This window comes from Phaethon lepturus, unplaced genomic scaffold (genome assembly GCF_000687285.1).
Source record: "Phaethon lepturus isolate BGI_N335 unplaced genomic scaffold, ASM68728v1 scaffold4445, whole genome shotgun sequence".
NCBI lineage: Eukaryota > Metazoa > Chordata > Aves > Phaethontiformes > Phaethontidae > Phaethon > Phaethon lepturus.
This window is the reverse complement of record NW_010539740.1, coordinates 31,345-44,388: the sequence shown is the minus strand read 5'-3', so window position 1 is coordinate 44,388 and position 13,044 is coordinate 31,345. Positions and strand designations below refer to the sequence as shown.

The 13,044-nt window shown below is 41.9% G+C and overlaps 1 protein-coding gene across 1 annotated transcript in view; it reads right to left on the bottom strand.

Moving 5' to 3' along the window:
• Window positions 1-12,181, bottom strand: part of ADAMTS2 (ADAM metallopeptidase with thrombospondin type 1 motif, 2) — a gene marked incomplete at its 5' end in the record, with an annotated part of 115,523 nt that extends 103,342 nt beyond the window's left edge. Inside the window, one exon of the mRNA XM_010287195.1 lies at window positions 12,022-12,181. Coding sequence (XP_010285497.1) covers window positions 12,022-12,181 — 160 coding nt within the window. The remainder of the gene's footprint in view (window positions 1-12,021) is intronic.
• Between the last annotated feature and the right edge of the window lie 863 nt (window positions 12,182-13,044).

Below are 13,044 nucleotides of genomic sequence, written 5' to 3'. Positions count from 1 at the left end.
CTGCCTACTCAGCAACACAAAACACAGCTCGTAAGATGCAATTCTCAGTGCCTATTAATTTCATATATAAATAGTCAGTCAAGGGCAATTTCTCAAGTCACTATTTAGTTACTCTTGCTACCAGTTATACCAGATGCTTTCCTGTTAAGTGACCTGGCACTGCTGACCTATGGAAGAATGATGTGTCCAAAATGTCACCACTTGGTACATTAAAAGGCCCATTCAAAACCCCACGTCACTTTAAACCACATTGCCAATTTATTCCAAAGACTGAAAGTTATTTCACACACACACACAAAAAAAGGGGGGGGGGATTAGGCAGAATGATGCAATGGTTCATATTTCTTTAAAAGTTTAAAAAAAAAAAAAATCCCTACACCACCAAGGTAAATTTTCTCTGCCGACTTCCCTGCTAAGTGTGTGAGGTGGTTTTTGAAGAGAGGTGCCGGGATGGGCATTTCGGAGGCAGCTGCTTCAGGCATAAAACATTTTCTCAGTGCCTCTCACCATTCACAGTCAGCAAACATCTTCAGCAACTGTAATATGTCTCCACATGTAGAACAGGAAAGATGATCTCCACAGGCAAACAGATGTGGTGACAAAGTGTACAGATACCTGTCAAGATTGTAAGTTTACAAAATTCCCACAGATGGCAATTCACAGAAACTGATACCAGTCTTTTCTTTCCAGGTTACTTTTAGGACTGAGCATGTCTTCTGTGTGGCTCATTCTTCAGATGAAAGAATCCTTCCTCAAATGTTCTGTAAATAATACCTCAATTTTTGAAAAGCTACAATTCTTGAAGCAATATTAAAATATTAGTTACCAGAAAGAAAAAAAATAAAAGCCACGTTTCTTGACAGTCCGTAGTGGCCAAACCCTGCAAAATGGAGCAAAGCCCAGCGACGTGAATTTTGTTCCAAGGACAACTGTCTGAAGCCCAGCAGTGCTAAAGAAAGCGATCCTTAGCACTGCGAGGCTCCTGCAGCACGACAGCCTCTGAGCGGGCCAGCAGGAAGGGACTGCGCAGGCTGAGCCGCCAAGGAGCGCTGCTCCTGACGCCTGGTCCTTTGGGATTGCTGGCCGCCTTTCCTCGCGCACCCCTCGGGCGGCACTGTGAAAGCCTGCTGAGACACCTTCTCTGGAAGCTACCTACCTGTGGAACTGTCAGCTCTGGAGTTGAAATAAAACCAATCCCTAACCCCCTCACCATCCAGATTGTGATTAATAATTTCTCCCCTTGAAAGCACTACACATTGCCGGGCAGGCAAGCCATGCCAGATGGTCCATGCACACACAGAGAGCTGGAACAAGTAAGCGACCGCACAAAAACTCGCAGATAAAAGGACGAGCAAAGATGCATACCAGGCTTTTAACCAAAGAACCTGCTGAAAAATAAAGTACATGGTATTTAACCCATTCACAAGCACTGCAGTTCCAAGAGCTGCACAACACCACATAGTAAAAGAGGAACCTCTTGGTCTACAAGAGACTTCACCCTTTGCACAGGGATGGGACAAGTGGACAGCAGAACCAGGTGCCACCCTCTGTGAGGGTCTCTGCAAGATACACAGCCAGCAGGGAGCAGGGTCTCCACGGGCACTGAGGAAAGCAATGCAATGATTCAGTTGCCTGCCTTGGCCTTGCTGGACCATCCAATAGCCCCCAGCTGGCAACTGATCCCTTTCAGCAATGCGGCTCAGACAGCAACAGCTGGCAGATGCACTGTGTGGCCAGTGAGAGACAAAAAACCTAGTCTGTCATTAGCAGCGTGTTGGATTGGTTTAAACCAATTACCAAACCATGCCCTTGTTCTTATAGTGGAGTTTCAGCAATAGAATATGAGGACACAGTTCTGTGCAGTGTTGCACAGTTCGAACCGGGAAAGAGCATCACACCACGTCTGGGACAGGTAAGTCACTGAAGCAGGTAGTGGTTACTGCTCACATCTGGGCCTTTAATAGAAATGGTTCAAATCCAAGAAGGCACCTCTGAATTAATAAAATAATCATTGGTTGGCTTAAAAGTACATCATGGTCCAAGACATCAGTCTGCAGACAGAACATTTTAAATCTAGCAGACAAATGTTAGGTAACGCGACTCCTGCAGTTTATACTCAAACGAGCAAAGACAATTAAATTGAAACTATTACCAGCAAACATGCATATGAGAAATTGTGACACACATAGTTCAGGACAAAATATTTTGAAAAATAATTATAAATCAATCATTTGTAACATGATCGTTTAGAAAAAAATCAGTTTGAGCCCATAGTTTGCAGTAACATAGTTTCTGCTACTGCCTTAAACGTATCCCACTGTTTTAAAACAATGTTTCCGCTGTATAGAAAAACACAAGTTCTCAAGAAGAAATGAATATACTACTGTGCCAAAGTACAGATTCAAAGCAATTGAAATCAGGAATTTTACTGGCTTTTTCCTGGTCCAAGATCTTCTTACCTTTTATAATTTCTGAAAAGCACAGGGGAAAGACTGGCACTAGCTGAAATTAAAGTTAGCGCTGCTGTTGCTTACTTTTCGAGTGAAAGTTATTTTTACCTAAAAGGTGCAGGCAGCCCTAAGTATTGCTTAGGGAATTCAAAACACAGAGAACACGAATAAATAAGCAGGATTTACAAAACGTCTACAGAAAGTTATTACCCAACACAGGCTCTAGCTATAAACCAAGGCTCTGTAGACCAGGCACCTAATTCCTACCAACCACCGGGTTACTACAGGTGTACTCCCCAGCCTCCTGCAGAGTGTAACACATGCTTTACTAAAGCATAGGCATCAAAGAAGCATGTGCTTCCCTGCTCACCACTGCACCTGCACACGCCATGGGAAGAATCAGGCCCAGATTGCTGCATCTCCCTCTCATCCCATCTACTTAAGACAGGTGAAATGCTCTGTACCCTCTCCATCTGGCCAGTTCGCTCAGCAGGTAGTAGTGGCAAGTGGCAGTTGTCTGCGCTACTAAGCTCCCCCAGCACTGCCACACCTCACGGAGCCACATGGGACCTGGGATTGCAAAGGGAGAGGCAGGACAAGCAGTCGTGACTATACTGGGAGATGAATTCAGGGCACTGGAAAGAGGGGCCTTTAGGAGTGAATAGTGTGTAACGCAGTGGTTAAACGCATTGTATCATCACTGATGACACACAGTCAGCTAAAGAAAACCGTCCTTTAGCTCAGGCAATAGCTACCTGGGCTTTCACTTTGAACGTGCCCAATGATGACTGTCTACACAGCACCAGCTCTGAGGCACTGAACCACTGTCCCTTTGACCAGCGTTGAGCTCATGAGCAATACAGCATTTGCTTGTAGGGACGTGCTTGGTATACAGTAGCCACCATGAATTAAATTAGTGCAGAGAAAGACCAAGCAATTTGTTTCTTATTCTCCAGCTGGGTCTCCCACTGCTATAAACGCAGTGACTCTTCCAGTGCCCCTTCTGCAAGCACCAAGATACCAGCAGCACACAGCATTGCTTCAGTGGCCGGCCACCGAGGAGCAGATTCCACACAGCTGAGAACAGTCAGAACCAGCTGGAATACATTTTTAATCCTTGGACCACTTCACAAGGCCTCACATGGGGCTCTTTTGTTGCAAGAAACAACAGAAATTTAGATGTTTGAAGGATATCCATCTCCCTTGCAACTCTGGGCTTGCCCATAGCTTTCATTTGATAATGCCTGGAGCTTTTAGCCTGATCAAACCACTTCATCATCATTGTCATGGACAGCAGACAAGATTTATGTCACTTTTAGTCAGAAAATATTTTAAACAGAAAATGTTTATCGGCATTTTCTACTAGAGCTTATTTTAAGTGACACATACCAGATGCCATTTTGCCTATTGTTATTAAACACAGAGTTTGAATCCCGTGGTACAAAACAGCAAACACTACATGCTACCCACATTTTTCAATCCTCAGTTCCAGAATCCCTTTCCTAAACACAGATATGGGTTGCAGAACACTTTCAGTCTGTCAGGACAGAATATTAAGGTCTTTCTGTGAACAAGTTTCTCCTTATTTGTGCCTGGCAGAGACATCGGAACCCACTGGATCATTGCCATCCCCTGTCTTTCTCAGCAGGTTGGACAACACAAGCACAGCTTGTAAATAAACAAACCCCAATAGGATGACACTTCGTGGAAAAACTCACCAGTAAATGTTAAATTGCCGAAACCGTGTGGGTGTGCACATACATTTTCATAAGCAAAAACTCCTCACATGCCTGTGGGCAGCTGCACACACTCACACATGCAAGCACTTGCATGGGCTCCAAAGGCAACGTTTGACTTATGAACTGCTGCCCCGACGAACTCGGCTCTTACACGGGGCTATTACCAGCAAGAAACAGGATCAGCTTTCAGTGAAAACAAGGTTTATGTTACTCTTGTCCAAAAGGAAAATATTTTGTTCTCTCTTTCCTCCCAGGAGACCGAGAGGCTAAATTCATTAAGGACTGAGAGATCAATGGATATTATAAGGAAGAATAAAAACAAACCTTAATGAAATCTGTTCTTAAATGTTTGGTCTCTACAAATGTATCTATAAACAAGCAAATGTTGACTAAATGTAAACACAAACAAACAAGCGATTAATCAAGCTTAGTTTCACACACCCCTAGTGCTGAATTAATTGATAGAAGAATGTGAAAGATAAAATGAGCACTTTCCCCATGCGTTCACAGCTTCTCACAAAAATTTTGCAGGAGTATTTGTACGAGAACTGGAAACTGCTGTTTTATAGACCAATATCAGCTTTATTGTCTTTTTTTTATATTTAGCAACATTTGGTACTATTCAATTCCAGCTGTAAGCTGTTCACAGCAATCACTTAGGAGAGCCTTATCATAGTGTTTGAGTTTAGTAGAGAGGCTAAAATGAAGCCATCAGTTGAAAATGAAATTATTAGCTAATGATACAAGCACATCAGTGATATTTAAATAAGTACAAATAATTACGTTGTTCACCTTTAATTGATGTATATCTGAATGGAAGTAACTCGCTCCAGCAACTTGCCTCATAACCAAAACAGGAACCCACATCCATTCAGAATAAAACACATGTAGCCTAAGAAACATGCCTGGATCCCACTGAAATCAATTTGACTCAAGTACCTGCTTAAAGTTAAGCATGCACTGAAGTGTTTCCTTGAAGTCTACGTGGATCTCAAACTACCTAATGAGAAAGGCAGGGACAAATATAGTATGTTAAGAAGCTCAGTTTCTATTATTATGTACATGTATTCCACATTTAGCAAAGGTTTATTTCAGGAATGACTGCAGTTCTGTGGAGTGTATGGGAGAGGGAGATGACAGCTCAGTGCCAGCAGCCCGTAGCGGAGCCAGCGCATGCGGCAGCTCTCCCCCGACCCAGCCGCAGCATCACCGCGCAACATGGCGCTCTGCATCGCTCCACGCTGCCCCACCGATTTTTACTTATGTACAAGAGGATTTATATCGCTGGTGAAACAAAATGGTGCTGCAGTGACTACAGACTTGATGTCATGAAGAAATAATATTGAGAAAGTATTTAATGAACATTCAATCATTCTGAAAGCGATTTTTAGCATCTGGAAAAAGGAGGTTTAATTAAAAGCAAAAATCTTTAAGATGCAATATACTTTCCAAAGCACTTGAAAATTCAAAAAAGTCTACTGTAAAAGTAGACCACACAGCTTTACTGTGGTCCTGATACACATACGCATCACCATGCGCCTTTAGTTACATGAGTACTTCCCTTCCTCTGCAAAAAACACAGCAAAATTACTAGTATGAAAAAAAGTTCAATTAATTTCTTAATAATTTTATTTCCAGACAAAAGAAAACTGACTGTCCCAGAAGCACTGGAAGTGTTGACTTTTTACCTGAGACCATTCTGTGGCCCAGCTAAGGCCACCTGCTGGTAAGGTCTATGGTAGAAAATTCCATCAACTCCAGAAAAAAAGAGGCTAGTCCTTGTATTTCACATCAAGCATTGTTCATTAGCCTTCACCCAATCATCCCAGATGATTTATTGCACTGTTATAAAAATAGAAACCTTTAGATTTATCCTGAAGTTTCATATTAAAATTGCTGCAAGGGTCTTATTTGCCTGTGCTAGCAAAGAACTGCTTCATCAGCTGTGCCTATGGTTGGGAAGGGTGACATCCAATGGCCTAATACCATTTTCTGGAGACTTGTTTCTTCATGAGTGCATAACCTTGCTTCTTATTCAAAAGCTGATTCTCAACTGAATTCTCAATCTTTCTCTGCCCAGAAAAGCCCCATGAATCTGCAATGTGAAATTCAGAGAAAAGCCGAGACAGGGAAGAAAGACAGATGTATTTATCATGCACAGATGATGTAGGAAGGAGACAAAAAATATTGTCATCAGTGCCTTACTGACTGCAAAAGGGAACAGTAATTAATCAGGAGTACATGCTGAGAGGAAATATTGATTGAATTTGGAGAAACTTCAGTTTCCTGAAGGAACTGTTCCCCTGCAAAGGTAACCAGGAAAGTTTCTGTAAATTAGAATGGCAACCAGCCAGCCTGCAGCCAATCTGAATGTCATTTCAGGCAATCCAGAAAAATATACACCAGATGCACGTTGGTTTCTAAAAAGTAATTTAAATACATTAGTAAATCAATGGCATTGACAGTTTGATGGACTATGATGGAGGAGTCTTCCTCTGAAATATCATCTTGAAAACCTGCAAAGCTCTGGCAACTGAGTTGGCTACAACTTGATCATATTTTTAACTTTTTCATCTTTTCCAACAACTTCTAGTGTTTGGTTGTTTCAGCTTGAATTGACATGGATTTCTCTCCTGCTTAATTGGTCCCCAACCCCTCGGGACTCCCAAATGTCCCATCACTGTGAGGAGGAGGAGGAGGAGGAGGAAAGGTTTTTGTCCTTTTGTGTCATGAAGGGGCAGGAGATGACAGTAACAGGACTGAGGAGCAGCTCTGCTCTGAGGAGGTTTGGGTATCTGTCAGAAAGGAGCTGGTTGCCTCTGTTGAGTAGAGGCAGCAACGTTTTTCTGTCTTTTTACCTGGCTGGTATGCACTTACGGCCAGGGGGATGTTAGCAACCCTCAACATAAAAAAGGAAACAGCAGAATTAAAAACCATAAAGAAAAAGATGGGGTTTGCCCCAAGAAGTACATCACAGGGTCACACAAAACGATCACAGCGCCAAACCACCACCCCTCTGAAGGTCTGACCTCAAGCAAAGCCAAGTATTGCCACGGGAAGGGGTCATGAGTCTCCAGCAGAGGCTGTGAGTCTGTCCGTCCCATCAGCCCAGAGTATATTCATGATGGGACTTGTGTCAGATTGGGTTTGGCCATTCCAAGGAATTTAATTAGCTGTTAAGAAACGACAATCTGCCTGGTTTAAGCACATTTGTAGAGTTACCTTTCTATCTACCTGAGTAATAAACTGTTCTTGGCTAAGATCATCTTTCATCTGCACAGTAAATAAAACTGTCAACTAAAGCCAAGTTTCTGTTTCTCATCAGTCAAGCAATACAATAAAACTCAGAGCAGCATATTTAAGACAATGATTTTGAAAGAGAAGGAAAACCTTAAGGAAGTTTTAGTATAATCATTTCCTCTCAGTTGATCAACATAACAGACACAGTAATTTAGCTGGGGAAATGTGATATTAAAGCTTACAAGCCTGATAATCAGATTGTCTTTAGAGACAAAAATCAAGCTGCTTTTCCAGACCTCACCACAACCATTAATTAAATACCTACCATCTCTTCACTTAACATCTAAAGAACATTTAAGCAAAAACCCAGCAGTTTCAAGAAAAAACAACCTCCTCTAGCTTGCCTATTTAATTCTAGTTCTATCATGTAGGAAGTTTTACTGCTGTCAAGCAACATTTCTCATCTTTGTAAAAAGGAATTCAACTGGAAATAGTAAAATATTTTCAACATGCTGCTTATTTTTATCTAGAGGAAGATAAATTATTACATGCATGCAAGTAGTAAAAGCAGTTGCCAGAAAAAATAGGGTTTATTCCCACCATACCTGCAATACATCAACCACTACATGAAAATATTTCTCTTTCAAAGACAATTAGCCTAATTTGTAGTGAGCTCGCACAGACTTTCACAGTACTACTCCGCTGCAGATTATTACTTGCCTAAAATATGATGCTTACTTTTTCCAGTACATTAACAAATAGTATTGTTTGAGAGGGGAAAAACAGGTAGAAATATTACACCCTTTACTTTGTGATTCTTGCAAACACCAGATAATCCTACACCAGTCAAAATACAATGATTCAGGCTGCCAAAACAAGTATTTACTTTTCCCAATATTCTGATAGCGTTTTACGTAAACGCAGAAGCAAACCTGGTATGGTCTGAAATCAGAGTAGAGCTCTGCTGCACATTCCACTACTTAAAACCCAGCACGTCAGCAGAGCCTTCATAAAAGAAGATGCATACCTTGATCTCTCCAGGGCTTAGGAGGCTGTGCAGTTTGTTTGTTCATATTTTTTGAACAGATTGAATAAAATCTCAATTTCCCTTACTATAATATAAAAGTCAGATAATAGCATATGGAAAATGCTAGAAAAACCCTGCTGTTAGGTCCACCCCATCATATCTGGTACCACAATCTAGAATTTACTTCCATGCTTGGGAAAATGCATGGGGTTTTTTCTTTATGCGTGACTCCACTCACAACCAGTCAATGGATCTTCCATTAGTCCTAGCTGTCTTTTGGAGAAGATCAGCTGCTCATCAGCTTCAGGGACCCCTCTCCCGCTGTCCTGCAGCTCCCTGTTGGAGCTCTCTGCGAGGCAGCCACGGGGGCATGCACATTGGCTCAGGGTATTGTGATCTCCAACAAACCACCATCTGGAACTACTGCACTTAGGAGACATGTCCCTGTATAGAGTCATTACGAGAATAACTGAAGTTAGAGCAAGTTTGCCCCCAAAGTCTCAAACAACTAAACAAGACCACTCGCTCAGGCAGCATGTTGGGCACGAAGAGCTCCTCACTTCTGTGCGGAGACGGGAGGTGTGAAGAGTCCCCCAGCACTGGGATTTTCTGTTCCACAGACCCAGCCCTGCTTCTGCAAGTGAGAGCCTGGGGATGTTTCCCTAATAGCACCACCCTAACAGACCCACCGACTGCGGGAGTAAATCCCAAAGCCCTTGTGCTGTGCAAAGGCTGGCGTGACCACTGCCCATAACAAGTCCCAAGTCCTTGAAATGACAACTGACCATCCAACTCCAGGTTCATGGAGCTTTCAATTCCTTCACCTCCTGTTTCACTGTGGGGAGAACAGCTTGTCCTATTTCTTGTGAAAAGGAGTGCCAGAGAGAGGAATATTTATAAGGAATTTCTATCTATCCATCCAAACCCAAACATTCAAAAATCATGACTCACAATCCCCTCCCAAATCATGGGATTAAATTAACATATCATGGGATTTTGAAAGATGCTGTCTCAAAAATTACGGAATACTATATACTTTGTGTTACTCATTACTTTAAAGTATTTACACAGTCAGAAACTACAAATTTTTTATCAACAGTTAAAAGAGCCAGAAGCTCACCTAGGGAAAAAAAAATGATGATCACATATTCATAAGATTCCTGGAGGCTGGACCTTTAAAAATAGTCCAAGTGTTACAATTCATCACATGTAAATTTATGGGACTTGGCAACAATGCAGTTGTCTCCAGGGATGGTGGAAGAGAGGGAGTGCTCTTGATTAACCTTTTTTTTTTTTTTAAATAGATACAACATGTTGAAAGTGCCCTACTAAGTATTTCCTAAATAAGCCCATTGATTAATTTAGAGCACTATGGAAACACACAGCACAGTGTGCTTATCAACGCCCAGTCACTAAATATTTTGACGTTTGTTAACCAAAACTAGATGTATTCTGGAAAAAGGCAAAGTGGAAAATAAAATTACAATTTTTGAAAGCATGTCCTTTCCATGTCTGTTGCCTAGAGCAAATCAGAGGTGGGAAGCCAGATTTAATAAAAAGTAGAGGAGAACAGACCAGTTTTGGAGAATCCGTTCTCTTTTTTGTTAAAGGCAAGGAGAATTTCATGGGGAAAAAATCCTGTACAGTGTCATGGGTCTTTTTCGAAAATAAAAACTAATCTTTAATCAATTTTACAAATCAAAAGAATATTGAAATATGAAAAATCACAACTATTCCTACCTATCATGACACCTGCTGTTCCAGACACGGTCAGTGCTACGTCTCAGCCTGGCCTGCACAAGTTCAACCTTAGTTCTGCTTTTTAATCCCACAGTGCTGGCTGATGGCTATTATTTCCTTGTGCCGTTGTACCAAAGCCTATAAACTTCAGTCCTTAGGTGACCACACAGCGCAGGTGAGGTGACATGGACGCAGATGTCTGGTGGCATCGTGCACCACACGTAGCTTTGCTGCTGGTCACAGCAGGAAGACACGAGCAGCCCCGCCGGCAGCTCCATGAGCACGGCGCTGCATTTCGGAGAGGTGTTTTCAGTTACTGCTGTCAGAGCCTTTCTCTAGCAGGTACCGCATGCCAATAACTGGAGCTGATCTACAATTTATGCTTTTCTGTGTACCGAACTCCTACTCCTGAGGAATATTTACCATCCAAAAACAAAAATACTGCCATAAGGTGTGAATAAAATCAAGTCTCTTTTGTTTAAAAGGGAACACAGTGACTGGCTGATATTTTCTAACACTGCAATAATTTTATAAACATCTAACAGAGCAACTTCCATCCTATGATTCAGGGATTGTGGCACTCAAGACTCCTGTGTCCCCCAGTTCTGCTCCAGAACAAGTACGAAGGCAACCAGAAGAGCCCAACACAGCACTGTGTCAGTCACAAAATTCATGAGTCATTTTAATGGCCAAAGTGGGAAACAAAGTTAGTTGAATGCTATTGTTTGCTTTCTTTCTTCTCCCCATTTCAACTTGAACATTGAGAAATGTATATTGTTCACTTGGCTCTAATTTCAGTGCCTCATCTCTGTGACTATCTGTTCCTTCAAGTGGTTTCTGGGGATTACGATATGCAAGAGTAGAGTATAGAGTAGAATTTTTACAACAGGTACCATACTCTTTGACTTTGGAAAATTATTAAGGTAGCATAAAATAGAGGGGTGGGCATCGCTGGGAAGATTTCTACAAAGGACAATATAACACACTGCATTAGACTTGAAAACTTATTATACTGAAATAAGATAATACCAGGGTATGAGTGGCAAATAACTCTGCAGTTTGGTACATATATTTGGAACAAAAATGTAGTTATTTTGTTGTTTCCACTCAAACGACCCAGCTAATCTCAGTGTTAACATCAGCTGTCAAAACATCCACTTACCATATTTGCAACCCTTATTTATTCAGAAAAAAAGGTGCAACATCCAAGCAGTTACCAGAGAAATAGAAAATACTACATAGAATGGGTGTTTATGTTTAGCTCCTGTTATTCCATTGCTGTCTATCACATACTTAGTATGTTAAATCCCACACTTGGAAACACATAAATAAATCAAGTAAGTTTATGTTCTTATCTGAAGATACCATTACCTCCCTGTTAGGATTAAATCCAGCCCAGCGAAGACGCTGTCAATGAGAAGCCCGTGTACCACGTCAGCCTTGGTACAGCTTGCAGCCTTCCAATATGGCCTTTGCAAAGCCAGCACTGCTACCTGTCCCCAGTGCACACAGGCACATCCACCATCCCCTTCCGCTGACCTGGGGACTCAGTGGGACACACGACTTTATGCTGGCTACCTCCGAAGCCAATGAAACACTTTAAAGCATATACAGATCCACCATCCTGGAGATGGTTTTGGCTGCCGCAATGCTTGCTTACCCCAGATAAAGTGTTCTGACTCCTTCCCTACCTTTTCATCCACAGAGGGAGAAGAACCATTTCCATTTTCAAGGATAAAAAAAAAGCCAGAGATAGCAGACCACATTGGCTACAGGCCTTCAGCTACACTTTATACATCAGCTGGCGTTAACGTTTCTACCTTACCTTTATACAGGGTATCTGCGTTCTCAACAGGAAGCTGCTTCTTGGCAGCTGCTCTGCGATAGACCACGTGCGTTCTGCCTCCTCCCTCCTCCTCCTCCTGTGCCCCCTTCTCCAGAGGTTCAATGAAGAACTCGTCCTTGTCTGTGCGAATCATGCCAGCCTGCAGCAACAGGGCAGAGATCAAACATTTTGCGTTACTGCACATACAGCAGACATTGTGAGTAAACAGTTACAATATGCTTAAGCACACTTTAGTGCTCTCTAGAGAGCAATTAGGATGCAGAGAGGAAACCGGGTGAATTCTTTATTAGAGCAAAACAAAGCATCATTTCCCCAGCTTGACAAGAAAGGACAAGAAGTACAACCCTGAACCAAAAGGACTTCTCCTCAAACCACATGAGTGAAGAATGTCGTCTATAGATTCTTCTTACAGGTCTAAGAATCTGTCTGTCTAGGAAACACACTCCCTATTAGCAACCAGGTACAATGAAAGTTACTACAACCTTAGCTATCTATCAGGCCCAGAGTGCTCCAGGGTTAACTATCTCTGCTAAAGAAAGGCTCAGTTCAGCACCGTAAGCTGGTTCTGATGTGCAGTTCAACAGTCAAAAAAACACAGAGTCAGCCTTTCTGTTCAGACGGAAAAGTACTACATCTTACATGCAGGCAACTAAGTTTTGTTATTATTTCCTCCTTGACACAAAGGGTTCAGCTGACAAAATACCCTTTCAAGAATTAGCCACAACCAGTTTAAAAAAGGTGTCAGTAGTGCATAGCTAAGAAATGAAAAAAAAAACTTATTCAGACTGGACCAGATACCCTGGTATGAAAAAAAAAAAAAAAAAAATTTGCACTTCTACAGAGCACCTCAAAGGAACATCACTCAAGCAATTCTCATTGTGTTCAAGGTAAACCCTCATAAAGACTGAAAAAAGTTCTTTCATCATCTTCATGCAGGTGAAACAACTTGGGCATCTGGATCACCTGCATTTGTCTCTTCTTGCAGTCCTGCTCTATTGCAGA